This window comes from Thamnophis sirtalis, unplaced genomic scaffold, assembly GCF_051295495.1.
Source record: "Thamnophis sirtalis isolate CommonGarterSnake01/CBP01778 unplaced genomic scaffold, rThaSir2_p1.2 scaffold_1, whole genome shotgun sequence".
NCBI lineage: Eukaryota > Metazoa > Chordata > Lepidosauria > Squamata > Natricidae > Thamnophis > Thamnophis sirtalis.
In genome coordinates this window covers 15,251,506-15,279,219 of record NW_028261381.1, presented here as the reverse complement: position 1 = coordinate 15,279,219, position 27,714 = coordinate 15,251,506, and the positions used below count along the sequence as shown (strand labels likewise).

Here is a 27,714-nt window from a genome sequence, read left to right as displayed (position 1 = left end):
AACATGCTTCTCAAGCTTCAAACAAATTTTGATCAGCCATCCTCTACTAAGGGCAGCTTGGCGAGTAGGCTGTCAATGGGGATTCAGAACAGCTTATTGTTAGGATTTTACATTCGATCATGGCCCGCTGTGTTTATTTTCTTGCCTTCTATTCTTTTTTACACCGATTTTCACAAATTGCAGCAAATCCATGACATTAGCTCTATTCTCACAGTTCATGAATGAGTGAATGGATATCCGGACAAGAGAGATAGAAACACATTCAACTGAATGTCTAGTAAACTATGCATATTAACAAGTATTCACACCAGAGGTGGTATTCTACCAGTTTGGACCAGATCGCCTGAACCAGTAGCGGAAATCGCGGGTGGCTCCGCCCACCTGTGCACGGCTCTATGGCATCCCATTTAGGCCATTTTTTCACCAAAAGTGCATGCGTGGAAGGATCTGCACATGCGCAGAAGGATCTGCGCAAGTGCGGAGGTGCGAAGCATGCATGCACGTGCTCACATTTGCGAACCAGTAGGGAAGGTAAGTGTATACCAGCCCTGATTCACACTTTCCTGTGATCGGATAACCTGCTGTTTTTTTTGTTTTTTTACCATTTTCTACAATTTTTGGGTGTGGTCAGTCCTGATCCTAACATAAAATCTCAGTACATTGAGTTTTTTTTAATCATGGCCCTCACTAGAGAAATGACATTGGAAAAATGTAATACTAATTGCAAGCCTTTTGTGGACTTTTTAGCATGAAACAGCAAAACTATCAAATTATGACATGGATTTGATGACTAGTAAAATGTATGGATTGTTGGGAAAAATGGAAGCTAGAGTTTGATGCTAAAATAAAGGTTGAATGCAACTCTATTGTCTGTAAAAGAAGTCAGAAGTTACTTTATTTTTTCTTTTATGCTTTTATCTCTAGAATTTTTATCTTTTTGCACTATTATTTCTTTTCTCTTTCTCTTTTATAATTCTCTCTCTTTGAACAATTGTTTTCTTAGTTTTTATCTTCTTTTATAGAAAAATTAATAAATTTATGGTATATTAAAAAAGAAAAATAATTCTTTGTGTTTGTTCTTTCATAAAACTGCTAAAAATATCTATCTTTAGTTGTCTTTCTTCCCAGCTATTTATGTTCTTGATAAGGGACAACATTTGTAGCTCAGGGTTGAAACGAGGGGTGCTCTCTGAGCTTGCTTGTTTTCTTGCAGACATTTCATTACCCAAACTAGGTAACATTGTCAGTGCAGTGACTAGCACTGGGTAATGAAAAGTTTGTAAGAAAACAAGCAAGCTCAGAGAGCACCAAGGACACCTCCCCCCACCTTTATGATCTTCCTGCTCGTGACCCGACAAATGTGTGAATGACAAAAGTGCGCCGTCAAAACCGCGGTGCTAAAACCGCGATGTCAAAAGCGTGCCGACAACAGCGCGCCGACAAAAGCGCGCCGACAGAAGCGCGCTTTAAGTTAAGGTAAGGTTTAGGTTTAGGGTTAGGTTTAGGGTTAGGGTTACAGCGCGCTTCTGTCGGCGCGCTGTTGTCGGCGCACTGTTGTCGGTGCACTTCAGCGCTCATTCATTGGCGCGGTTTTGTCGGTGCGGTTTTGTCACCGCAGTTTAGTCAGGCGCGCTTTTGTTGTTCGCGCATTTGTGGTAGAACCCTTCCTGCTTATTTGTGAAAACAATTCTATAGCACATGACACGCTCCTGGATTGTAAGTGATTAAAAAAGACATAGATATAAACACTTTAAATGCTAACAATGCATCCTATACATGTCTATTGAGAAATAGATCCTGGCTTGTGAAGAAAAAAATATATGAAACTTTGGTTTTGTTGATCAGAAAGATTTGGTGTGATAGGAATGGCTAGTTATATATTAATGTGTAAAAGCAAAATGTTGAGGTTGAAGTGTGTTTAGCTTTTACTGTGCTAAGAAGAGTTGGAAGTCAATGTCCCCTTTTCTTTCTTTTTCTTTTTCCCCTTGTATCTCACACCCCCTTTCCCCCACGCCATTTCCTTCCCTTAATTTCCTATTTTTTTTTCTCTTCTTTGTATTTTATATAATGCTAGCCAATAACCTGGTGTTGCCCAGGTATTTATTTATAGGGGGAAAATGTCTGGACCAAATGTAATTTCTAATATTGGATTTTCCCCCTTACCAGAGGGAGTCCCCTTGTGGAGTACTGTGAAGCCATTACCATGGCAACTCCACTGCGCTGCACAGTAGAAGCCATTTTATGGCAGTAAAGTGGAAGTCATTTTAAGGCACAACAGGTTGTATCTTAACAGAACATACACCCCAGGGGGTTTGGGGGGTGTCTTACCCCCACAATATTTGTTTCCTGAGAGTAAGTCATCTATGTACCAAGTTTGGTTGAAATTGCTCAAGGCAATTTCAACCAAACTTTATCCTGCATCATTATCCTGGAAGATACACACACACAGCCATTTGTATATATGTGTGTATATCTATATCTATCTATCTATCTATCTATCTATCTATCTATCTATCTATCTATCTATCTATCTATCTATATCTATATGATCTATATCTATCTATATCTATATCTATATCTATATCTATATCTATATCTATATCTATATCTATATCTATATCTATATCTATATCTATATCTATCTATCTATCTATCTATCTATCTATCTATCTATCTATCTATCTATCTATCTATCTATCTATCTATCTATATCCTTAATAAACATTAAGAGAAATAGGCCATGCTTAATTCAATGTGCCCTCTTCCAGGGCAATTTATTCTAGGATGGCAATCTAAATGAATTAACCTTGCTGAAATATAATGCAGTAGCAAGTGAATAGAAATTAACATAGTGGACATATCACAATTGTTAGACTTTTTAAACCCTTTATTCTTCTGACAATGCAATTACCTGCAATTTATATTGCATCTGATGAGTGCAAAGGCTAAAGTTTGTCCAAATTCTATTACTCTCAGGATGCACAAACCAGTGTCCGCTTTCTTCACAGATCTTATAAACTTTTTCTTTTGGAGAAAAATTAAGGAGAAAAAAGTTAATTATAAATGCTGTGTTCCAAAATAATTAACATTTCAATAAATGCAACAGCAAAAGGCATTGAAATAATAAGACCCCCCTGAAAATAAGGCCAAGCGTTTATTTCAGGGGTCAAAAGAAATAAGACCCTGTCTTATTTTTGGGGAAACATGGTAGTTTTCAGACATTCGCTCTACACTCCACTGAGTCAGCAGTTCAGAGATTACATCAACCTGGGGTAAGCCCCAGCACTTGAATTCATTCAATGCAACCAGATGTTTTCTCAACACATCCTCGCCTATTTTAATTTGCATTCCTCTTCCATCCTCTAAATCCATAAATTACTAAAATTACTGTTCTTTAATTCTGTAGCAATAAAATATGCATTTAAACAGGTTTAAATGTACATAATTAACTGATGATTTATAATTAATACAACTTCTTAAATGAAATAGAAGCTCTCCTTAATAGCAAAATAAGTTTCGTTAATTGTTTGAAATACCCTACTTAAATGTCTGACTTTATAATCCAGCTCTGAATTTAGATGAAGTGAGACAACAAGCAACAAGTTGCATATCTATCTTTGGATACTTGTTCTGCACATGTAAATTCCAAAATAATTCAAGAGATTTGGAACAGTTTGATTTTCCTAATTATTTGAGACATCTTTGATCAAATGTCCATCTGGAACATAAATCTGGTACTTTAAAATACAAAGAAGACAAGGTCTCAAATCCATAATATTGTTTTTTGCATTTACAACATATGACCTATCATACTGAGCACACTCTAGTAGCCAAGCGTGAAAACAATCCTAGAGTCTGATTAAATTCCTATCTTTGCTTCTTGCCTGCAACTATTCTTTCAAGAGCTTGATGAACATTTAATGGTATAATTTCTGTAGACCTGACATGTGACACATGATACCAAATGCATTCAAAGTAGTAAGAATCCTGTATTAGAAAGAGCTCGCTTTCAAATTATTTAAAGATTTGTCATGAAGTTGAATCTGCATAATTCTACCCAAATTCTCTGCACTCAGAAAATGTTTTTACTGGCTCTCTCTAGTAGACATACAGCACTGACGTCTTAATCCTTACCTGAAGGGTCAAAGTCCTGATAGTAGTCTGGACAGTTTTGTTCTACAGTTTGTCCTGCTGGAGTAGTTTCCCAGCATAACCAACCATCCCATGTTCTGTTGCAATGTGGACCTACAAAGTGAAGAGGCATCATTTGAAGCATTTTGTCTTAATTTACCAGGGCTGGGTACATTTTTTTTTCTGTACACACACACAAAATCCTTTCCTTGCAAGGAAGCAAACCTTTGGATCCAATCCAAATGTCTTATGATTGACATATGCAGTATTTGCTTCCAAAGAGGCTTCCATACAAGCCTTGGTTGTATAACCCCTTCCTACTAAGAGAAAAAAAACCGCCATACATAATTCTTGCTTTGGGCTCTTACATACAACTTGTTGTATGTTTACATCTTTCTACATAATTCTTGCTTTGGGCTCTTACATACAACTTGTTGTATGTTTACATCTTTCTAAGCTTTGCCCTTTTGAATTCTAAAACCATCATCTAAACCTTATCTATTAAAAATACTGTGTTTGAGCAAAAAAACAACAGAAAAGTTTAACAATGTTGTTCACCATCATGCTTTCTTACCCTGTAACTGTTACTCTACAATTTTGCAAGCATCCTGCCTGGAAACACGACTGTTTTCCAGTAAATTTCCCCAAAGAAAATAAAGCAACCAGGGTAAGTGAAGCAGATCCATCTGACCCTCCCAATCTTTGAATTCTTCCTGGGCATCTGAAACCAAGTGTTTCACTTTCTGAACTTGTGAGGGTCTCTTAGCTGCAGGTATCACTGGGACATCTATCACTTTTATTGGAAACTCACACCCAAGTCTAATCCTGAGAGTGGGGAGGGAAGCTTCTAAATATTTTTGTCTGAACTCTGGCAGATTCTATCTGGTTACCAGAGATTGCATGAAAAACCAGCTGGGTGACATTGTTCCAGTCCAAGTCTCTCAGCCTAACTCATTTCATGGGGTTGTTGTTATGGGGAAAATAGGAGGAGGAAGAAGTATTAGATGTGTTAGCAGCCTTGAGTTATTTATAAACATAGCATGAAAAAATAAACACACACACAAACAGAGAAGCAAATAAATAAATACACACATACATACATACATAACCAATTTTGTTGTATTTATTTAGTACAATGACAATAAAGGCTATACTATACTATACTATTACTATTACTATACTATATATCCATCCATCCCATACATTTCTTCCAATTCTGTCAAAAAAGAGCCCAGGTGGCGCAGTGGTTAGGGTGCAGTACTGCAGGCCACTTCAGATGACTGTTATCTGCAGTTCAGCGGTTCTAATCTCACCGGCTCAAGGTTGACTCAGCCTTCCATCCTTCCGAGGTGGGTGAAATGAGGACCCAGATTGTGAGGGCGATATGCTGACTCTGTAAACCGCTTAGAGAGGGCTGAAAGCCCTATGAAGCGATATATAAGTCTAACTGCTATTGTTATTGCTAAAAAAAGGTAATAGGTATTTGTGGATCTCTAGCAGTGATCCATTGCATGGAAATCCCATTTCTAAATGAAGATTCATAATTTTACTCTGAGATTGGATGGCTTCTGAACTGGCCCAAGCAAATCAATTCTCCCTGCTTTCAAAACCACCAAACTGGGGTCAGAATGTTTCTTTTCTTCTTCTTCTTTTAATTCATTGCAGAAGAAATGCTGTACAGTACATTTCTTTTGCTTCTCCAGTGCCCTAGGGTTTATACGGATGGTATTTTTGAACTTTCTTCTGGGGAGGTGATAGAAAGAGCTGTGGCTGCCCATTGTTGTTGTGATTGCTTGCACACCTCTGCAATCTGCTTAAGGCCTCCCTTGCTGCCTGCCTTAAATAACAGCTGTTGTGAAATTAGTTTGTTTAGGATGTTTCTCTGGGAATTTAGGAAGTACGAGAAGGAATGCTACAAATGGTTGGTGCCATTAGTTTATCCTGACACACTTACCTCCATCTCTTGCCCATTTTGCAAAACAAAAAAACCTTAACACAAATCTCCTTATTTTTACTAAAAAGTCCTTCCCCCTATTTTTAAAAAGCTCTTTCTTTTGCTAAACCAATGAGAACAGTTTAAAAATATTCAAGGTTTATTGTACATTAATAATAATTCTGCAGTGCAAAGTTGCTTTTTATTACAACACTGAATAAGATTTTCATTCAACTTACCTGTTTTTATAACAGATAAGTTACAATTATTTATCACTGCCTATCAAATCAATGTGTGCTTTTAACTACAGTACCTCAGCAGCAAAAAAATTTTCAACAAACATCTCTATTCATTAATTTATCTGTAATGTACTTGATTCCTTTTCACAACCCAAAGCCAGAGTTACATGCAAAAGATAAACAAACAAACCAAATAGTTGCACTTATTATCACATTCAAAATAAATAAACTTGAGATTCAATTAAATTAAACAGTGCTAAATAAGAATACCCTGGAGTGCCTTGCTGAAAAATTTATTGGAACATGTAAGAGTTCCAGGTGCTTTCTGTAAAGAACTTTAAAAGATCAGATCTGCTCCTTTAGAGAGGGAAAAAAAACCCAGAATGGAAAGTTGTTATATGTTCAAGCATTAAATTATTTCCAAGGGGGATGCAAAAGCATAGTGTAAATAGGTAAAAAGCATTTTTAAATTATATTTGCATGAATTAACAGATGGAATGCTTTAGTTTGGGAAAATAAGATCAAAACATATTGATATACATTGTTTACCTTCATATTCTTCAGTAGTTTGCATAATTTTCTGATAGCATTCAAACTGTGCTGTCATGATTTTATTGTTCGTTACACCTAGTATTGCTTGATGCAGGTTCTTAGCTTCCATTTCACTGGACCAATTTCCGTCTTTTTCATCTGGAACAGCTGTGACAAAAGCCTGGACAGATAATGAGAAAAAGTAGATTGTCACAGTTGCCCAAATAATTGCAAATGTTGTACAGAGTGTTAATTGAATTGGATGAATTAATGCAAACCATTTTGTAGTATGTAATAAGGTGCACACCAAGTAATTGGGCAGAAGAACATTAAACAGGTTCGCAATTTTTAATATGCATTATTTTGTGAATCTATTATCTTGATACTACCTGGAAAAAAATTCCTCTGAATGTTTTTGTAAAGTACAGTCCCAGTCTTTCCCTCTCCCCTCCCTCTCTTTCTCTCTCAACAAAAATATCTCCATGTCAAAAGGTGTTGAGCTTCAGGCACCTCACCCTAATTTTATAAATCACTCAAATCAGCTAAGATAAAGGCTTAGATTCCCCTCGCACATATGTGCTAGTCGTTCCCAACTCTAGGGGCCGGTGCTCATCTCTGTTTCAAAGCCGAAGAGCCAGTGCTTCCAAAGACATCTCCGTGGTCATGTGGCTGGCATGACTAAATGCCAATGGCACACAGAATGCTCTTACCTTCCCAGCAAAGTGGTTCCTATTTTTCTACTTGTATTTTTGCATGCTTTCAAAGTGCTAAGTTGACAGTATCAGGGACAAGTAATGGGAGCTGACTCTGTTATGAGGCACAAGAGATTCGAACCGCCGAACTGCCGACCTTGCTGATCGACAAGCTCAGCGTCTTAGCCACTGCGTCAAATCAGCTGTTAGCATTAGAGAGAGCTGAGAATGGAGCCTGTTTTCGCAGTATTTCAAAAGCCTCTTTCTCCAAACTGTGCAATTTTGAGAAGGCAGCTTCTGAAAGATCATGAGAAAGGAAGCTGCTTGGAGATTGGCATGAAGTGGTCTCAGTAAGAAGGTCACACTTCGCATAGTCTGGATGCCTACCACCAAGACATTTACACTCCTTACCCAGAACTCTGTCCAATTATTGACCCACAAGACTGCTTAATGACTGCATCCAGGACTGCTGAAATCATTGAGTGAAATAGTCATGTGACATCTTGCTTAATGACCGCTTCACTGAACAACCAACATTCCAGTCCCAATTGTGGTTGTAAGTTGAGGACTACAGTACTTATATGATTGGTATGTACACTCTTTTGTAGGCTATTTAATAATTACAACCTTTTGTAATAAATTTGTTCTTTTAACTTCTGTGTTCCACTTGATTTGCAAATCATCCTGCTGACACCACTGCTGCTTTAAGATCCCCTGTGCACAAATATTCTGATATTGTTATTTTGCCATTCAGAGTGGTTTTCTGTTACCCCTTGCAAAAGCCATACAAGTTTCAGAAAGGCAGAAATTAACAATGGTAACTGGGGATTGCTGGAAGTAAAGAAAAAGTTCTCAATAGAGATGGAGATAGCATCTACTTATGGGTTAACCCTGCCCATTCTCTGATTGGACTGAGTCTGATTACTAATTAATTAGCCACCTATATAACCCATCTCTGTGAGTGACTCCACCCAGTTTTCGACTCGGTCCATTCCAGACAGTTGTGTTATCCAGTGTTTCCAGTATTTGAATGAATCTCTCTTTATTGAAATTAATTTGACAGTGAGTAATCGCAGTAAGAAGAGTGGGCTGGAAACAGCCATCCTAAGTGGCCAAAGGAGCCTTGGGACTATCGGAGAGGGGCTCAGTGAGACGATTCTACCAGCCTCGAGCCACAGGGGCTATTCTGGATTTGAAGCGTCTTAATAAATACTTGAAATACCCACGGTTTAAAATGCACTCCTTGCAGACAATATTAGAAGGAGTATGACAAGGTGACATATACCTATCCGCCAGGACCACCGTTGTTTCCTCCATTTTTGCTATGATAACTGTCATTATCAATATAAGGCCTTACCTTTGGCCTCTCATCTGCCCCTCGGCCTTTTATTAAGTTATTGGCCGCCCTTGCAGCTCATTTGAGGACAGTGCCCATCAGGATTATGTCTTATTTCCTGCAAAAGTGTTCTGTTGCATTTGTTTCCATCTTTTCTTCTGCCAGCCAAACAAACTGCTACTGGTTGTAAGGAAAAACCCGGGGAATTCAAATTCCACAGACTGTCCAGCATATGGGATCATATGATTGTGATTTTTACTGCTGGCTTCTGAAAAGCAAAGTCTACGGGGAAACTGGCAGAAAGTCAGAAGTTATGATTATGTGAGGTCCTCACTTAATTATCCACAGGATTCTTGCTTAACAATGGTAACTGGGGATTCCTGGAAGTGCTACTGCTAAATGGTCATGCTTTATAACCACATTGCTTAATGATGGAAATTTCAATCTCAACTGCCATTTTGAAATGAGGACTACGTTTTACTGGCAGAATTCAGAAATCATAAGCCATAGTATGATTTATTTGTTCTTAGTTAGGCATGAAATGTCAAAGTAGCCACTGTGATTTGTAACTCATATAATTAATGGCACAGTATGTCATGGAAATCCAGTCAACTGGGTATTATTTAATAAAACATGGTCAAAATATAGAATAGCATGATGCCTATAAAATGGGGCTGTTGGAATGCAAGACAAGCAAGTGGAAACATGCATGTCGTCGTCATCATCATCATCATCATCATCATCATCATCATCATCATCATCATCACCACCACCACCACCACCACCACCACCACCACAACAACAACAACAACAACATAATGTTGAGTCAAATGTCATGTAATATAATTGGGACCTTGGAATGATATTATTACATATGTGCTCTTAGGAACATCTCTAAGCACAATGTTTGTTAGTGTTAAAGGTATTGTTGATCTATACTATGGCTCATTAAATTAGAATTCTACAGATATGCAAAGCCACAACCCTCACAATTCTCATCCAGAAGTCTTTGAGTGATATCCCATCTGGAAGGTACCAGGTTAAGAACAAAACAAATCAAATTATTGATTACTGTTAATTTTAATTTTAATTCTTTTTTTAAAAAAATGTGTCATTGTCAATTTTAATTGGGTTTGGGATATCCTGTTTAATTTCTTCTTGACTTTTGTATTATATGTTTCTTTTAATATTGTACGCCGACCTGAGTCCTTGGGAGAAGGGCGGCATATAAATCGAATAAACCTAAACCTAAGAAAGGGAAGTAGTTCTTCAAAATTGACTTCTTTCAAGCAGAAGTCTTCCTCAAGAAGCCAAAACTGAGACTATCCACACATAAGGACATGTGCTATACAACATAATTTGTGCTGTGTTTGATATTCTGTTCATAACCACTGGGTGCCATGGTGGCACAGTGGTTAGAATGCAATATTGTAGGCTAACTCACTGCTCACTGCCAGGAGTTTGATCCTCCCAAGCTGAGGCCTCTATCCTTCTGAGGTCGATAAAATGAAAACCCAGATTATTGGGGACAATATGATGACTCTGTCAACCATTTAGAGAGGGCTATAAAAACTGTGAAGCAGTATATAAGTCTAAGTGCTATTGGTATTGCTATCTTGGATCTCTCCAGTTACCCCGTTAGATTTGTAGCTGAGGATCCATTATATTGAGCAAACGAATTATCCTGCAGAGATAATGTATATAACTGAATGTCGACACTTTGTATTTTACACATCTGTATTTTATTACTGTATTTTTCTTGCATCTATTTTATCCTGGAATTATCCCACATTTTATTTTTGTTTTATATTTGATTTCATCATAATAGCAATAGCACTTAGATTTATATACTGCTTCACAGTGCTTTACAGTCCTCTCAAGTGGTTTACAGAGTCAGCCTATTGTCCCCAACAATCTGAATCTGCATTTTACTGACCTCAGAAAGACCTTGAGCCTGGTGAGGATCAAAGCATTCTAAACACTGCACCACCACTAATCAATCAATAAACTATCTATCCAGTTACTTAGCTAACAACAAGCAAAATTGAAGAGCAATTTCCATTCATATTTAAACACTATTATATAAACATCTGCAAATGTGCATGTAGACTCACCAATGTCAGAGCTAAGAGAGGCAGCAGATGTACAGTCCAACTGGTTTCCATCACTAAATGTAGTTTTACAATTCAGCAAAAAACTGTAGGTGAAAAAAACGAGACAAAATATAAACATCTTAAAGTGTTATGGCTATGATCCTAAACACATTCACCGGCGAAATATCCCACTGAACGTCATCTGGCTTAGCCCTCAGTAGCAGGGGTGGGTTCCTGTACCGGTTGGTGCTGGTTCGCTTCATGCCCGCCTGCCGCACGATGCTCGCGCATGCGCAGTTGACTGTAAATTGTTCTGCGCATGTGCAGAATCATGACGACAATGGCACAAGAGACCAGGGAACCGATTCAATATTAGAAGGAGTATGACAAGGTGACATATGACAAGGGGCGTGGCCAGCCTGGGTTGCTGTCTGTTCTGTGACCCAGGCCAAATCACCACTCTCGGTTCAGCTGAACCGGGACGAACCGGGAGCAACCCACCTCTGCTCAGTAGTCATCTATAAGATTACCATATGATTCAGCTTTCAGTGGGAGGGCTGAAGTTTGCACTTAACTTTCCCACTTCAGCCAGTGAAACTTAAAAGTATCTGATGTTGGCCGAGTTGTATCCTTGAGTGTTTATTAACCAGAATTAAAATAACAGTAGCAAACTGCAGAAGACACGTCATTTTTTCTTAACCTTCAGGGAAAACAAATGAACTGAAAAAGACTGGCCAATTTGTCTGTGTTGTTTCCTTTTGTTTGGGAAGCTTGGGAAAAAATGGAAATAAGAAAGATGGGCCAATAAAGGGGAGGTCTCAATGCTCCTGTAATATGGCCTCTAAAATAATAATGTCAGAATATTCCAATATGGCAACTCAGCTCTAGTTTTGATCATTGTTTCTCACACTCCCACCAATGTTGGCTATGGGAATTTGCAAGAGCTTGTATCCACATTAAGCTTACTTCAATTACTGTAACCAGTAAAAAAGATGAAGGCACACATAGAAAGGGTAGCGGGGGGGGGGGAGTCAGATGAGAACAATTTTTGGAACTGCTGCATAATGTATCCACTGGGAGAGTTTCTTTTTTAAAATTCATAATAAACAATATGAAATAAGAAAGCAGTTCAGGGAAATTCTATCAATAGATGTCTGGTTCCCTTCACAATTCTCTTAAAGCCTGGGAAACAAGAATAATCCAAACCCAATACAACATATTGGTTCATATTTTGTTAGCTAGTATTTTGTTCTACTTCCAACTATCTACAGTAGAAGCAACTATTATAAGGACAGCTCTTTTATAGATGAAGAAATTTGCACTTAGGAATTGTTCTTCAGAGAAATAAATACTGTTCACATTCATTAATCCTATAGTTCAAAAACAATTAACACAATAATTAAATATAATTAACAATGAACAAAGGAAAAACAGTGACTGTTTCTATCAATTAAGTGATTGTGACAATAGTCTCCATTTAATTGGATAAAAAGTTGTTATTCTCCACCACAAAAAATGATGATGTCCTCATTCATTCTTCTACTTTTTATTGCCTACAGTATTTCTTCTCATTCAAGTCTCCCATGCTTGTTTTTACAGTCAATATACTCCTTTCCTATTTATTCTTCCCCAGTATTCTACAATATTACCATTTCCCATATTCAGCCATTCATAATGAATATGATCTCCAGCAATGTTGATTTTCCCCATTCAGTTGAACAGAATTCTCTCTTCTGCTACCTGTGGCTTTGATGTTTTCTGTTTAACAGCAGACTTGAAATGGCTTGATCTGACTCAGCACATTATACATTCTATCTTTTATGGTTAAAATTTTAAATGAATATAAAATTGCATTAAAGTACCTTTGCCTTGTTTATCTTAGATACTGGAGAAACTAATTTATTTATTTATTTTATTAAACAGATTTACATAGATGTCTCTGTACGAAAGGAACTTGGGGTGGCAAAGATAAAAGATAAAAATACAAACAAATTATAACAACAACAGTGATGATAGAGCTGTTCTCCTGTGTTCCATTTATTTGTATCCCAGAACTATTTGCCTGATCCTTGAAAGGATACCAGTTAGGATAGAATGCTTAGTAAGGTTCATCAAGGCACTTCCTTCTTTCCTTTGATCACTCAAAAAAGGAAGAAATATTACCAACAACAATATAGTGCTTGTATTAGCACAATACTCACATTTTTATATGTCACATTGGTAATCATAATACAAAAATATCCATGCACTGTGGAAAACTAAAATTACATATGTTTAGACCAGGGGTGTCAAACCAGAGGTGGTATTCAGCCAGTTCAGACTGGTTCACTCGAACCAGTTGTGGAACCCGCTCCGGATCTATGCCATCCTATTCAGGCACGTTTTCAAGCTGTGCGCCTGTGTGCTAGCCGCTCACATGATCAAAGCGCATGCACGGAAGGCCGAGCGCATGCGTGGACTGGTGCACTCACATTTGAGAATTGGTAGGGAAAATAAGTGAATATCACCCCTGTGTCAAACTCTTGTCATCACGGTGGCATCATGTGACGTATTGCAATGTTTCCCCACTTCGCTAAATCAGGCATGTGTGTGGCAAGCATGGGATGAATCTGGCCTGTGGGCCCCTCGTTTCACAGCCCTAGTTTAGACTCAGGGAGTATTTTCTCATGTATACCATTAATCTTCAAATTTCTTTTCTCCAACAGTCATGACCTGCATGAGATTTATGTCAATAAACAAACAGTGGACTCCCTGGATACTCTTACTGACATCATGCCAGAATAGAGATGAAGTAATTTTGGTATGGTTTGGTAAACATCCTATGCATGATTATTTAATCTTAATAGAATTTACTACCCAATAAATGTGCAACAATATTAATTTTATTGTCTGTGTAATGTCCTTAAACTATCAGAACACTCTGACCTTTTAATAAATGAATTTATATTACTCTAAAACCAATTACACACCTATTATATAATCCCGACAAGAAGCTTGACTGATGCTTAGGGGCAAAAAGTTAATTGTAAACCAACTTGGGTATTTCTTTGATACAAATTGGCTTTTTTTTTTTTCAAAGTTAGCAAATTGCTATGGTTATTCAAAGCACTAGAAAACACTCCATAATCTCCATTCCATTTAAATGTACTTTGAAACCTTATAAATCTTCGGTTGAGTTTTGTTTTGCTTTGTTGATCTTTGTTGAGTACTCAGAAATACTGGCAGCTCACAACAATAAAACCAATAAATAAAACAAAATCATAGTAAAAACAGGGAAATAATAAAACAAAACCCCCTGCACTTTAATTATCCTCTTTAAGATGCCCACCACAAGCTCAGCTGTCCTCCTTCAATAAAATCTGCCTATACTAGTGGTTCTCAACCTGTGGGTCAGGACCCCTTTGGGGGTTGAACGACCCTTTCACATGGGTCACCTGACCATTGGAAAACACATAGTTTAAAAAATAATAATAATAAGGAAAACATAAAATAATTTTATGGTTGGCGGGGGTGAGAAACTGTTTACATGAGAAACTGTATTAAAGGGTCGCGGCATTAGGGAAGGTTGAGACACACTGGCTTATACAATCCTATCCCATCATTATTCACGATCCTGTTGAGATTTCTCCACTTCACTGAAGAACCTACTGTGCTTTTGTTGGCTGACTATCTGAAAATACAATCTTAAATGTGCTCAAAATGGTTAAAATGCAAATAGCAGAACTCTGGGGAAACACCCCCCCCCACTCAACTTTCTCTTCAGTTCTGACTCTGAAAGGTGGATATGAACTATGTGGGATATAATAGCATGATGCCCTGCTATCAATGGGTGATAATGTAAGATATCACCTATCCTATGGAAATCTCTTGTTTGTAATACACCATATTTTCAGAGTATAAGATGGACCTTTTTCCCTCAAAAAAAGAGGGTGAAAACCGGGTGTGTCTTATACACTGAATACAACATTTTTGGCCTCCCGAAACCCCGCCCCCTTTGCAAAAATGGCCTTACATAGACTTTAGGCTTCCAGAATGCTCCTGGGAGCTGTGGAGAGCAAAAATGGGGCATTTTTTGCTTGTTTTTGCCCCCACAGACCCCAGGAGCACTCTATAAGCCTCCTAAAGGCTATGCATGCCCCCTTTTTGACAAAAAACAGGCCATGCATTTCCCCTCCCCAACCCCACAGAGCATTCTACAAGCCTCCTAAAGGCTATGCATGCCCATTTTTTTTGACAAAAAAACCAGGCCATTTTTGGGAGGTCTGTAGAATGCAAAAACTTTTTTTTTTAAATTTGCCTCTTCAAAATCTTGGTGTGTCTTATACTCTGGTGCATCTTATACTCTGAAAAATACAGTAATTTAGGTGGAGGTGTGCCAAAGAACCAAGGTGGCGCAGTGGTTAAATGCAGCACTGCAGGCTACTGCTAGATCAGCAGGTCAGCGGTTCAAATCTCACCGGCTCAGGGTTGACTCAGCCTTCCATCCTTCCGAGGTGGGTAAAATGAGGACCCAGATTGTTGGGGGCAATATGCTGACTCTCTGTAAACCGCTTAGAGAGGCCTGAAGGCCTATGAAGCGGTATATAAGTCTACTGCTATTGCTATTGTCAATTGCTCTACAAGTTACATGGCACTCCTGACTGGGGAGGAGGAAATATTCATGAGAGCTAAGGGGGATGGGAAGAACATCCAGGAATAATAGTTTTACTTGTACTTCAGTAAGCACACAATAAAACCATTATTTTGCTAGGTGCAGTAGGTTTCTGAGTGCAATTCAAGTTTTTGGTTACTAACTTCATGGCACAAACCTGACTTGCTTGCATGTCTGCCTATTTCTGATTGTTTCAGCCTGTCTCAGATCCAATGGGATGGGCATAGTTGGAGTCCCTTCGGTTAAATATCTTATCTGGCAACATATTTTGGAATAGCATACTGCTTGAGATGGTGATGGATGGCCCTGTCTTTTGTTTTTGCTTTTGTTTTAACCCTATGTTAGCCACCCAGAATTGTAATTTGTGAGCTGATAGCCACATGTCTACTAAATAAATATCCCAAATGTTTCAACTACAAGGAAAGAAGAGTTTTTCTTTTTTAAAAAAGGGATCTTCAGTGTTCAGCCAACAGCAGTCTAGACTTTGTAGCCAGCAAATAAATCTGCTACATATTTGCATATTATAAAATTCTGAGTATAAGGTGTCTGTCTGTCTGTCTGTCTGTGTGAATATGTGTGTGTGTGTATACTCACACATACACACACACATACCATGCTTCCCCAAAAATAAGACAGGGTCTTATTTTATTTTGACCCCAAAATAAGAGCTTGACCTTATTTTGGGGGAAGCCTTATTATTTTTGAGGTGCAGGAGGTGGCAAGCATGGTCACCTAATGGTTGCTGCTGGGTGGCAATATTTTTGGGGGGACGGTTTATTTTAGAGCATGCTAAATTTTCAGGGAAACAGTGTCTCTGTGTTTGTGTGTATTCATTCATTCATTCATTCATTCATGCATTCATTTTACACATGCAACCAATAAATCTTTCACAAAATAATACTATACTTACATCATTTACTAGTATGCTAAATGGATTCTCTGGCACCGATTCCTACAGTGGACTTCGTTCACTGTGATAATGCATTGAAGTTAAAGCTGCCTCCAGCTGATAAGAATACTTCCAAAATACTAGGGTATGAGGAAATGCACTAAAAGTAGGGAAGCACTGTAGAAATAGTATTACAAGTAGGGCAATGGTAAAACAGCTGGCATAGGCAGAGATGATGGACAGCACAGTAGAGCAACTCTCTACTCTCTGGTTGGCCATCAAAGGATCCAAAACATATGCTTTTAATTCTGAGTATAGTTTGCTATGTCCAAAGTAGGAATTCTTTTTAACTAAGAGTTATCTGAATAAGGCATAACAGCAGACTGTGATTAGCTGGACATTATAACAGCAGCCTCCTATTAAAACTTATGATGTGAGTGAATCATACAATTTGAATTTGCAATTTGATGATTCAATAGACTTCAAATGTGTGATTCAAAGCCTTTAAACCTGCAGTTTGTAAAATAAAACCAAAGATTCAACTCACTAACAGCATATGCATCCATATTCAAAATAACATCTGTCTTTGCATCTATTTGAAGTTATTTAATGACTCCTTGTGATGTAGAATCACCTTTGGATTATGTCCAGTCTCCATAATGGTTAGCCATATTCCAAGTTTCATTCTGTAGTAGTCAACCAAGAATTTCCAGCTATTGGAGAGCAGACACCAGCGCTTGGTCTTTGGATAGTATGGCAAGAACCAAATTCCAAAAAGTAGGAAGGTCTAGACCAAAATTGTGTGTGTGTGTGTGTGTGTGTGTGTGTGTGTGTGTGTGTGTGTGTGTGAGAGAGAGAGAGAGAGAGAGAGAGAGAGAGAGAGAGAGAGAGAGAGAGAGAGAGAGAGAGAGAGAGAGAGAGAGAGAGAGAGAATGAGAATGAGAATGAGAATATAAGAATATATCTGTGTGTGAGTGTCACTTTTTATTTCTGGTGATTGCCTGGATCAGTCTGCAGTTTTGTGGCAAGATATTGGAACTGATTTGCCATTATCTGCTTCCTAGATCTGAAAGAGAGTGATTAGCCTAAGGACCCATCTGGCTTCATGCCTAAGGAAAAACTAGAATTCAGAGTCTCTCAGTTTCTAGCCATATTTCTCAAACGTTACATCCAACAGCCTCCCTCATTACATTTACTTAACTACATTTAAATAATTATTTCTCATCACTTTCAGTTCAATATAATTAAAGTTTACTAAAACATTTGTACTATTTTTTGTTTTTCTGCCACATAAGAAAGTACAATTTGCTTGCAATTTTGAAGGATTCAATTTAATTCTGGGTTCTCAGATTGTGTAACTTTATGCTGAAATGTAAGACCTCCAATAAAGTTTCTGAAATACTGTATGACATGCCCTCAAGTAAGAATATTTGATTATATGTTCTGGTGTACATATTCAAGCATATAATGGTATACAGTGAAAATCACTGGACATTGTCTTCTTTTCTAAAGAGTTCTTGGTTTTTTCTAGTTCTCCTCACTGAGTATTTTTAATTTTTTTTATAAATAAACAGGGCCATCTTAGCCTAAACATGGGCTTTCTTTTTTTTTCTTTGTCTTAGTTCACACATAAGAAATGAGTTAAGGTGTATTTCAAATTAGAACCAGAACTTCACAGAAAGAAAACTATCCTGTTACACATTACAGCTCTTAAACTGTGAATTTGTGTAGGATGTTGTGTTCCATTTAAAAAAGAAGGCAAAACCATTTTAGTTGTGCTAACCTTTCCAGTGAACTATTATCAACTCATGGCTGTGTTTTTTCCTGTTTTAAAAACATGTCCTCAATAGACAGTTAAAATAACTTTCTTTCCTGCATAACCTGGTGCCAAATACTTTTTTCCCCTCAAACTATTTAAAACAAAGACTGGTTAAAAAAGAAATGCCATGTCATGTCTGAGTGATTTCAAACAGTACAAAAGCACATTTCCCAAATATTCACTTTTCCTAATAGCAACACATGTGCGTTTACTAGACAGAATTACTGTGGGAATGAAAAATAAAGTCAATTTGCAAAGTAAGTTATTGTCATCAGATCAACTCATTAAAACAGTTCAGAGATTTAAAGGATAGTAGTTAAAACTGCCTGCCGGTATAACTAACACATTAATTCTACTGAATAAAACACTCTCTGGTTTTGTTGATTACAGAAAGTAGATCGTTTAAAAATAGCTTCTGTTTCAAAAACACAATTAAAATTTATATGTAAACATCATGGGGCGCTTTATACTTTGGCATGTTTTATGCAGCTCTGCTTCTTCTTTTAAAAATATAGTTATAGGTTTTGAGCCATGCAATAAATCTTGGTCTAAAAGTGCAAACGATAGAGAACATATAACTTGCTCTACTGGACTGATTTTGTTTTTACGATTCTATTAAACTGTCTGGATCCAGAAAATACAACACAAAATAAAAGTGCTGTTTAGTTACTTACAGTAACTTTCCTTTGAAGGGGGATTAACTGCGATAGTCACTAGTTTCAGAATGGTGCATACAACTGGGCAAACATCTGCATATGTTGCCTGCACCATTCCAGAAGGAGTAAAGCTTTAATTGCTGCAATGTTCCTGCCATTTTTAAGACAGTGGCTTTCATTGTGGATGCCATTGACTTGGATACAACAAGTTCAGATCACATATCTTCTTTATAATATGAGAGATTAATTTATTTGTCAATAAAACCATTACACACAAACAATCATGGGGAATACGACTCAGGAAGACACAAAAATTACGAAAGTAGAAAAAGTGATATATGTTCCTATAGGAACTTGTAACTGAATGTACCAATTTTAAATGTGATTCAATTCAATTTCTGGAGAAGTCAATAAACATTTTTTTGCAAACAACAAGATAGACATGACACTTTATCAAATTATAAGAGGTTAATCTCTCTATCCATCAGAAGCTTAGTCACTGTAGTACAGATTTCAAAGCAAGAGGGTCATCCATTCAAGATGGAAATCAATTACTGACCTCAGAGTTTTTACGAATGTTTACAATGCCTTTCCCACATTGGTGGGGTTCAGATTTTTTAATACCATGGGTGTGGCTTGGTGGGTGTGGCAGGGAACGGTTACTGCAAAATCTCCATTCCCTTCTGATCAGCTGGGACTCGGGAGGCAGAGAATAGATGGGGGCGGGGCCAGTCAGAGGTGGTATTAACCGGTTCTCTGAACTACTCAAAATTTCCACTACTGGTTCTCCAGAACTGGTCAGAACCTGCTGAATACCACCTCTGCTTTCCCATTAAGAGAAGTTAGATTGATTGTTTAATAAAAATAATTTTAATGCCAAAAACTGTAAAATCTCAAGCAATTCTAAATCAACTGAAATATACATATGCACAGAGATGGGCATGCTTGCACGAATATGAACCCATGCCACGATCTGCAAAAGCGAAGAATCTGTCACAACCAAAAGGATATTGTAAGGCAACTGTAAAAATCAAGTGCAAGAGCAAAGGGATAAATGTGATTAGGAATCCAGAAGAAACTGAGCTAAAACATTGATGCTTTGATCTTTAGGTAGCAATATTAACAACTTGATTGTCATACAAGCCTAAGTGGGGAGAAATGATTAAATAGGATCATGTTGCATTTATCTTAGTTGTACTCAAAACACAATCGCTGGCTTGTAAGTAATGAAATTAATGCTGTGTCCTCATAAATTACCCACATGGATTGGAGTCACTAATAAAAAATAGCAACCCTGCTCTAACTCAGACTCTCCCTCCATCTCTGGGAGAGGCGGCATGGAATAACACAACCTTTAATCAGCTTTCTCCAAAAGGTCATTGCGGGAAAGAATATCTTCCATCTTTTGTTTATAAATGACAGAATAGTTTCAAGGGCTTCTCTATACTGTATATCTGGGGTGAGTTGGTCTCCCATGGCTATTTGCCTATCATTTGAAGTCATTTGCCTATCATTTTGTTTATGAACTAAAATTATCCTCCCCACCACAACTTCTTTACCCTGCAAGATTAATTTTTAACTCCCTATTTAATAGCAGGATAAATAGAGAAGACTAGAATCTAAAGGTATCGATATATAATCGCTTCACACAACCTTCCTTCACATGGGAGCGAATTTGAATATATCTCCTTATATCTCCTATCTTATAGCAAAAACTTGCGTGCATGCACAGATGAGTTTCTTCACATGTAAGACTGCCAGTTTCATTTGTTCTTTGAAAAGTGGACAAAAGAGTGTAATGAATTTGGGTCAAGCTCATATACTTAAGGTGTGGTTGTGGGAAAGTCTGAAGCAGCTAAGACTTGGCACCTAAAGTCCAATTAGCATTCCCCTAATGTATAAACAGGCTACCACCTCCCATATCCTTTCAAAGTCACTCCACCCTGTCATTCTACCTGACTGTGCAAAGCAATAATATTGAAGTAAGCTAAAAATGAACAATTGTACATATTCCATTAGAACAGAATGGGAAATCTTTGAAACTTAGCAAAGGCGTTTGTGAGAGGAAATTAAACTAAAAATAAAAAGCATTGTGCAGTAAAAAAAAAAAAACATGGTTAGGAGCAAGCAGTTGAAAACAGTGTGTAGCTATGCTATAATCCAAGAATTACTGAGGGGTCCATTTGTCACCTGCTTCCTCCCACCCATCTCTACTACACACATTAGAAACTTTATTTTTGGCACAAAGGAGACGGACTTAGACTAAACAATACTATAAGATGAAAAGAAATGTGGATATAGCATTTATAATCTTTTATCTTAGAGAAGATGTATTGTAGTTTCACAGCAATAAATTTTATGTCCATGCACCGGCCAACCATATCTATAAATAATATATTATTTATTACCACAAATGCAATAATTCTACCAAGTTAGAATCAATTCATCCTTAAATGCTGTAATTCAAAGAGCCACTGGTTGGTTGAATTTCAGAATTCACAAAGGTATTCCAGTAAAGGGATGATCTGGCTGGACAAGAATCATTTGCTGAAAGTGAACGAAATCAATGAAACGAAGTTCACATTGGAAAATACCAAGTGCTTGCTATACAAAATCCAAACATAGCAGAGTTCAGGGTAAATCTTTGAGGGCGGGGGGGGGGGGGTTTAAACATAAATCTCTTGAGTTATAGAGAAAACAAAATACAAAACAGGTGATCAATTAAGATCTAAGTCTCACTGAACAGCAGTGGTGAATTTGTTTCACTATTTTTAAATATTTAATATAGGTCTAAGCTGCATTAACAGGAATGCAATGTCAATACTGACCACTTGTTCAGCAGGTGTTCAAAGTTATCATGGCATGGAACAAGATCTACAACCAGTTCACTGCAGCCATTGCAGCATCCCAAGAATCACGTGATCACTATTTGATCATGCATCATACCACATGCAGCATCCCATGATCACCATATGCCACCCTCACAGTTAGCTTCTAACAAACAGAGTTATGGAGAAGCTGGAAGGAGGTTGTAAATGGGGGTCATGTGATGTTGCCCTTAACAACTGTAACCAGAACTGATGAACTGGCATTGTAATTTGGGCATGATCACGTGATATTTCACTTTACAACCTTGTTGCTTAAGTGATGGAGTTGCCAGTCCCAACTCCACTCAGTCAGTAAATGGGGACTACCTTTTATTGCAAGAAATGTTTGATCAATCAGTTAAGAACCACCATGGTCAAAATACTGAAGGCAAAAGCAATAGGTACATATTTATGCAAAGGTGATAAGCAATCAAGCTTGCTACTGTAATGTTTTAGAAATATTGCTAAGAGCTTAAAGCTATTTCATGCTGGGCTTTATAAGTTGCTGCACATATGGGGCTAGATTATGTGCAATGACTGGGTACAATTTTATAATAAGAGACATAATAATAATTTAGATCACAAACAAATTTTAAATTACAAAAAGTGAACCCCATCTTTCCAAAGCTATTCATGGTAATTTAAATTACAGCTAGTTGTTTTGGCTTGTATCTGACTCATGTGGCAAATGAGTTCTTCAAAGAGAATCTTATTAAGCTGTCCCATTAACAAGAGAGATAGTAGTACATGAAGGTGAATTCAAAATAAAGCTCTGCAATATCTAAGGAACTATGAGGTTATGAGTTAATTAGATAGTTCTTTATTTCAGTCTCCAAGACCTAATGTCTCTGTACATAAGATTTATATCTGTTTCCAAATCTACACTCACAACTCATTGTTTAAGAATCTCTCTAGTCTCCCTATATTTCACTAATGGTTAAAAACTTTGATGAAAGACACATTCTTCTGATGAGACTTTCTTCCAGTCTGACTGATATTTGTCAAGGACTGTTACGGGTGTCAGGCCTACTGGGCAAAGGTTTAGCTTCACCACCACTGAAAATCAAACTTGATTTTCCATTTTAGGCAGTTCTGTTTCTCTTCAGAAGTTTGCATGAAGTACCTATCTAGAAATCAGCAATGCTGCTTTCAAAAAATGAATAAACTGACTCCAGCAAAGCAGAGTTGGAATAAAGGTATGTATGTATGTGACATTCATAGGCAAACTGTGCCAAATATTTGGCTGCAAATAATTTGACAGCAGCCAAATTATAAGAATTAGTACTTTTATTCCATTCTGTACAAGTTAGGCTATTGTATATCTATACTAATTCCAAAGCTGGACAGTAACATGTAAGCAGGAACTGGACAAATTACAACGCATCCAGAAAAATGTTAAGACAGCTAAGCTCTGAGAGGAAAATAAATTAAGGGAAAAGACAATTTGCTGTGCTTATATATCAAATAGCTAGTTTTCAGAACATGGGAGAGTCATTCTCTATTGATCCAGAGAGCAGAATTAAAACAAATGCTTGGAAAATGAAGGAAATAATTTTGGCTGCTTAATAGCAGGCGATTACTAAGATCAAGAATTTAAGAATGGGACCAACAAACCAACCACACTCAACGTTTAGTCCTTAATGAAATGCATCTACAGGGAGGGAAATATGCAGTGGGGCACCTCAAGGCTCTGTCTTAGGCCCAGTACTCTTCAATATCTTCATCAAAGATTGAGATGAAGGGATAGATAAGGAACTCATCAAATCTGCAGCCAACATTCCAGAAGATAGGCTGAAGGTACAGAAGGATCTTAACAGACTTGAACACTGGGCCCTATCTAACAAAATTCAATGGTGAAAAAAGTAAGGTTCTACATTTAGGCAAGAAAAACCAAGAGCACAGGTATAGTATAGGTGGTACCTTGCTTAATAGAAGTAATTGCAAGAAGGATATTGGAATCCTAGTGGACAATCACTTAAATATGAGCCAGCAGTGTGAAGCAGCTTCCAAAAAAGGCAACACTGTTCTAGGCTACATAAACAGAGGGATAGAATCAAGATCACATAAAGTGTTAATACCATTTTATAATGCCTTGGTAAGACCACATTGGGAATACTTCATCTAGTTTTGGTTACCATGATATAAAAAAAAGATGTTGTGATTCTAGAAAGAGTACAGAGAAGAGAAACAAAGATAATTGGGGACTGGAGGCTAAAATGAATGAAGAACAGTTGCAGGAATTGGGAACATCTAGTTTAATGAAAAGGATTAGGGGGTGACATGATAGCAGTGTTTCAATATCTAAGGCGCAGCCACAAAGAAAGGGTAGTCAACCTATTCTTGAAAGCACCTGGAAGCAGGACATGAAGCAATGGATGGAAAGTAACCAAGGAGAGAAGCAACCTAGAACTAAGGAGAAAATTCCTGACAGTTAAAACAACTAATCAGTGGAATGACTTGCCTCCAGAAGTTGTGGGTGCACCAACACTAGAGGTTTTTTTTAGAAGAGATTGAACAACCAATTGAAATGGTATAGGGTCTCCTCCTTGACAAGGTGTTGGACCAGAAGACCTTTAAGGTCCTTTCCAACACCGTTATTCTGTTATTGTGACCAGACATAAGTTGATTGAAGTCATACTTGGAATCTGGATCTGGAAGCAGTTAAGCAAATATTTTGGGGTGGACCTGTCTGGAGATATTCATACAGAAATGAAACAGTTAAGGGAAGCTTATTGCACACTCTATTACACTATTGTAATTACACACTGTATAGAGCCGAGGTAGCGCAGTGGTTAGGGTGCAGTACTGCAGGCCACTTCAGCTGACTGCTATCTGCAGTTCAGCGGTTCAAATCTCACCAGCTCAAGGTTGACTCAGCCTTCCATCCTTCCGAGGTGGGTGAAATGAGGACCCAGACTGTGGGGGCGATATGCTGACTCTGTAAACTGCTTAGAGAGGGCTGAAAGCCCTATGAAGCGGTATATAAGTCTAACTGCTATTGCTATTGTAGATCCTACATAAGAAAAAGTTGAGCTAGATAATTTCGATTACAATTCTGCTTGTTGGTTCAAAATACTGCAGTTGTGAATTGATTAAGATTCTATATTGTTTAAGTGATGTCATAACAGGGTGGAATGTTGTTTCTAACCGATTCACACAATAGGGATTTTTAACAGTTCACCATGTAAAGAGGCAATTTTCTTAACGAAATCTTCCCACACTGTTGGAGGCACAGCAGATGAATGTTCAAGTGTGTGCATGGGGGTGGAATACTGCAAATAGGCACATGTCACACAAGATCCATATTATAATAGAAGTGACTTTGTTGGATATTTGAACCTAAGCAAAGTTAGTCCTAGTTAGTTTGGATAGCATTACATTAAAAATGTGTGCTAAACTGTGAATTAAAAAGTAGTAACAACCCCCTTGCGTGGACTCACTAAGAGAGAAATAAATGACAACAATAGAGAATATAGATCTGATTTTTTTTAGGAGAAACCCTCCTATATTACCACCTCTTATAATATTAGACAACACAGTATCAACCATAAAGACCTTCAAGTTTCTGGGTTCTATCATATCTCAAGACTTAAAATGGACACCTAACATCAAAATGACATCAAATAAAGCACAACAAAGAATATTCTTTCTGCGCCAACTCAGAAAGCTCAAATTGCCCAAAGAGCTGCTGGTTCAGTTCTACAGAGGAATTATTGAGTATCTCATCTGCACCTCTTTAACTGTCTGGTTTGGTTCTGCAACCAAACAAGACAGACACAGACTTTAATGAATACTTAGAACTACAGAAAAAACAATTGCTACCAACCTGCCTTCCATTGAGGACTGTATACTGTACTAGTCAAAAAGAGGGTTGTGAAAATAGCTACAGACCCCTCATAAATTGTTTTAACTTCTAGCCTCAAAACGATGAGGACTACTAGGTACTACTATAGACTGATGGCTAACCTTTTTTGGATCGCATGCCAAAAGCAGGGGGATCATGCGCAGATGTGCCCACACCCATAATGATATACATGTGACCCCAGCATGCATGCCCGTGCAACACCAGTGTGTATGCGTACGTGACACCCCCCACGCTTTTGGCACACTTTTTTTTGCCCTCTGCAGGCTCCAGAGGCTTTCTAGCCCCCCGCCCCCTGGAGGACCTCCAGAGGTTTCAGGAGCTTCCCCGAAGGCTCCGGAGGGCGAAAAATGGCCATACGGGCAACCCGGAAGTTTGGAAACGGTGACTTCCAGTTTGTCTGTAGGGCCATTTTTTGCCCTCCGGAGCCTTCAGGGAAGCCTCCAGAGAGTGAAAAATGGCCTTAAAAGAAGGCCAAAGTCAGCTGGCCAGCATGCGCATGTGTACTGGAGCTGACAGGGCAACGCCTCGTGTGCCCTAACAAATGGCTCTGTGTGCCACCTGTGGCACCCATGCCATAGGTTCACCATCACGGTTATTGTATACTAGAACAACTAGACACAAGGACAGTTTTTCCCTACATGCCATCACTCGGCTAAACAACTAATTCCCACAACGCTGTCAAACTATTTACTAAGACTGCAGCTTGTATTTTTACGATTTATATTGTTTTATTTAGTTTCCTAGTATGATTTTAGCAATAGCAATAGCAATAGCAGTTAGACTTATATACCGCTTCATAGGGCTTTCAGCCGTCTCTAAGCGGTTTACAGAGTCAGCATATTGCCCCTAACAACAATCCGGGTCCTCATTTTACCCACCTCGGAAGGATGGAAGGCTGAGTCAACCCTGAGCCGGTGAGATTTGAACAGCCGAACTGCAGAACTGCAGTCAGCTGAAGTAGCTTGCAGTGCTGCATTTAACCACTGCGCCACCTTGGCTCTTGCCGAATTTTGATTGCTTATTTAGTATTCTATCATAAGATACCACACTATCATTAAGTGTTGCATCTTATGATTCTTCAGGAATGTATTTTTTATGCACACTGAGAACTTATGCACTGAAGACAAATTCCTTGTGTGTCCAATCACGCTTGGCCAATAAAGAGCTCCATTCTATTCTAAAATCTTTATTGCAAATCATTATTTTTATGCTATATCATTCACATAAAAAACCAGATCAAAGGAGGCATTTCAGTACAAAAGCTTTATTAGGTGCCTAGCAAAAGAGAATGTATTCCTTTTTGTGACAACATCTTTGATTTTTTTTTTTACAAGGGCTGCCACATTGGGGCAACAAAAATAGATAACACTGATAGTAGCAAAGAGGTGTTTTTGTGCATCTCTGCTGTTGTAGGATTATTGTAGTGATGGTTGCAACCTGGGTCCATTACACTATTTGCATACTTCTTAAGTAACTTGTTAAATGAGGAGTCTTACAATGGACGTACTTGTAATACTCATTAAGAGTAACCCTTAATTTTAAAAACATAAAAATATTATCTGTGACTCTGCCATACCCACCACCCCCCGACCCAACACAAATGTGTATGAAGGAAGTACAGGGCGTTGCCCTCCCAAGGCGTTGCCATACATATAGCAAAAAAAAAAAAAAAAACTGAAAACACCCAAAAATGTTGTTATTAAAGTTTTTAATCTGAAGACCAACAATAGTGCTGAAGTAACATGATTGGGAGAGATATCAAAACTTAAAAAGATATCTGGCACTCGATTGGCATTCTAAACCTGTGGTTTCCAGCAGCTTTAAAGTATTAAAACAGTTGTTAAGGCAAAGGAATACAGCCAAAAGCACTGAGGATTGTTGAATTTACATAGTGTTCTGTAACATTATGCTATAAAGACCATGTAAAGTCAAGGGTGTGCAAAAATTGTACCTCTTTCTCAGTCTGCGGTTCCTTTTCCAGAACTCATGTGGCCCTTAACAGGGACCATTTA

General features: G+C 37.9%; 1 protein-coding gene across 3 annotated transcripts in view; it reads right to left on the bottom strand.

The window, feature by feature from the left end:
- The window catches only part of LOC106539490 (calcitonin gene-related peptide type 1 receptor-like), an 87,241-nt gene that overhangs the window by 26,097 nt on the left and 33,430 nt on the right, over positions 1-27,714 (bottom strand). For all 3 annotated transcript variants that reach the window (XM_087708051.1, XM_087708056.1, XM_087708062.1), the window contains exons 2-5: positions 10,977-11,059; positions 6,853-7,015; positions 4,135-4,245; positions 2,912-3,024 (exon numbers count right to left, since the gene is read on the bottom strand). In XM_087708051.1, coding sequence (XP_087564177.1) covers positions 2,912-3,024; positions 4,135-4,245; positions 6,853-7,015; positions 10,977-11,027 — 438 coding nt within the window. In that variant the 5' untranslated portion in view covers positions 11,028-11,059. The remainder of the gene's footprint in view (positions 1-2,911; positions 3,025-4,134; positions 4,246-6,852; positions 7,016-10,976; positions 11,060-27,714) is intronic.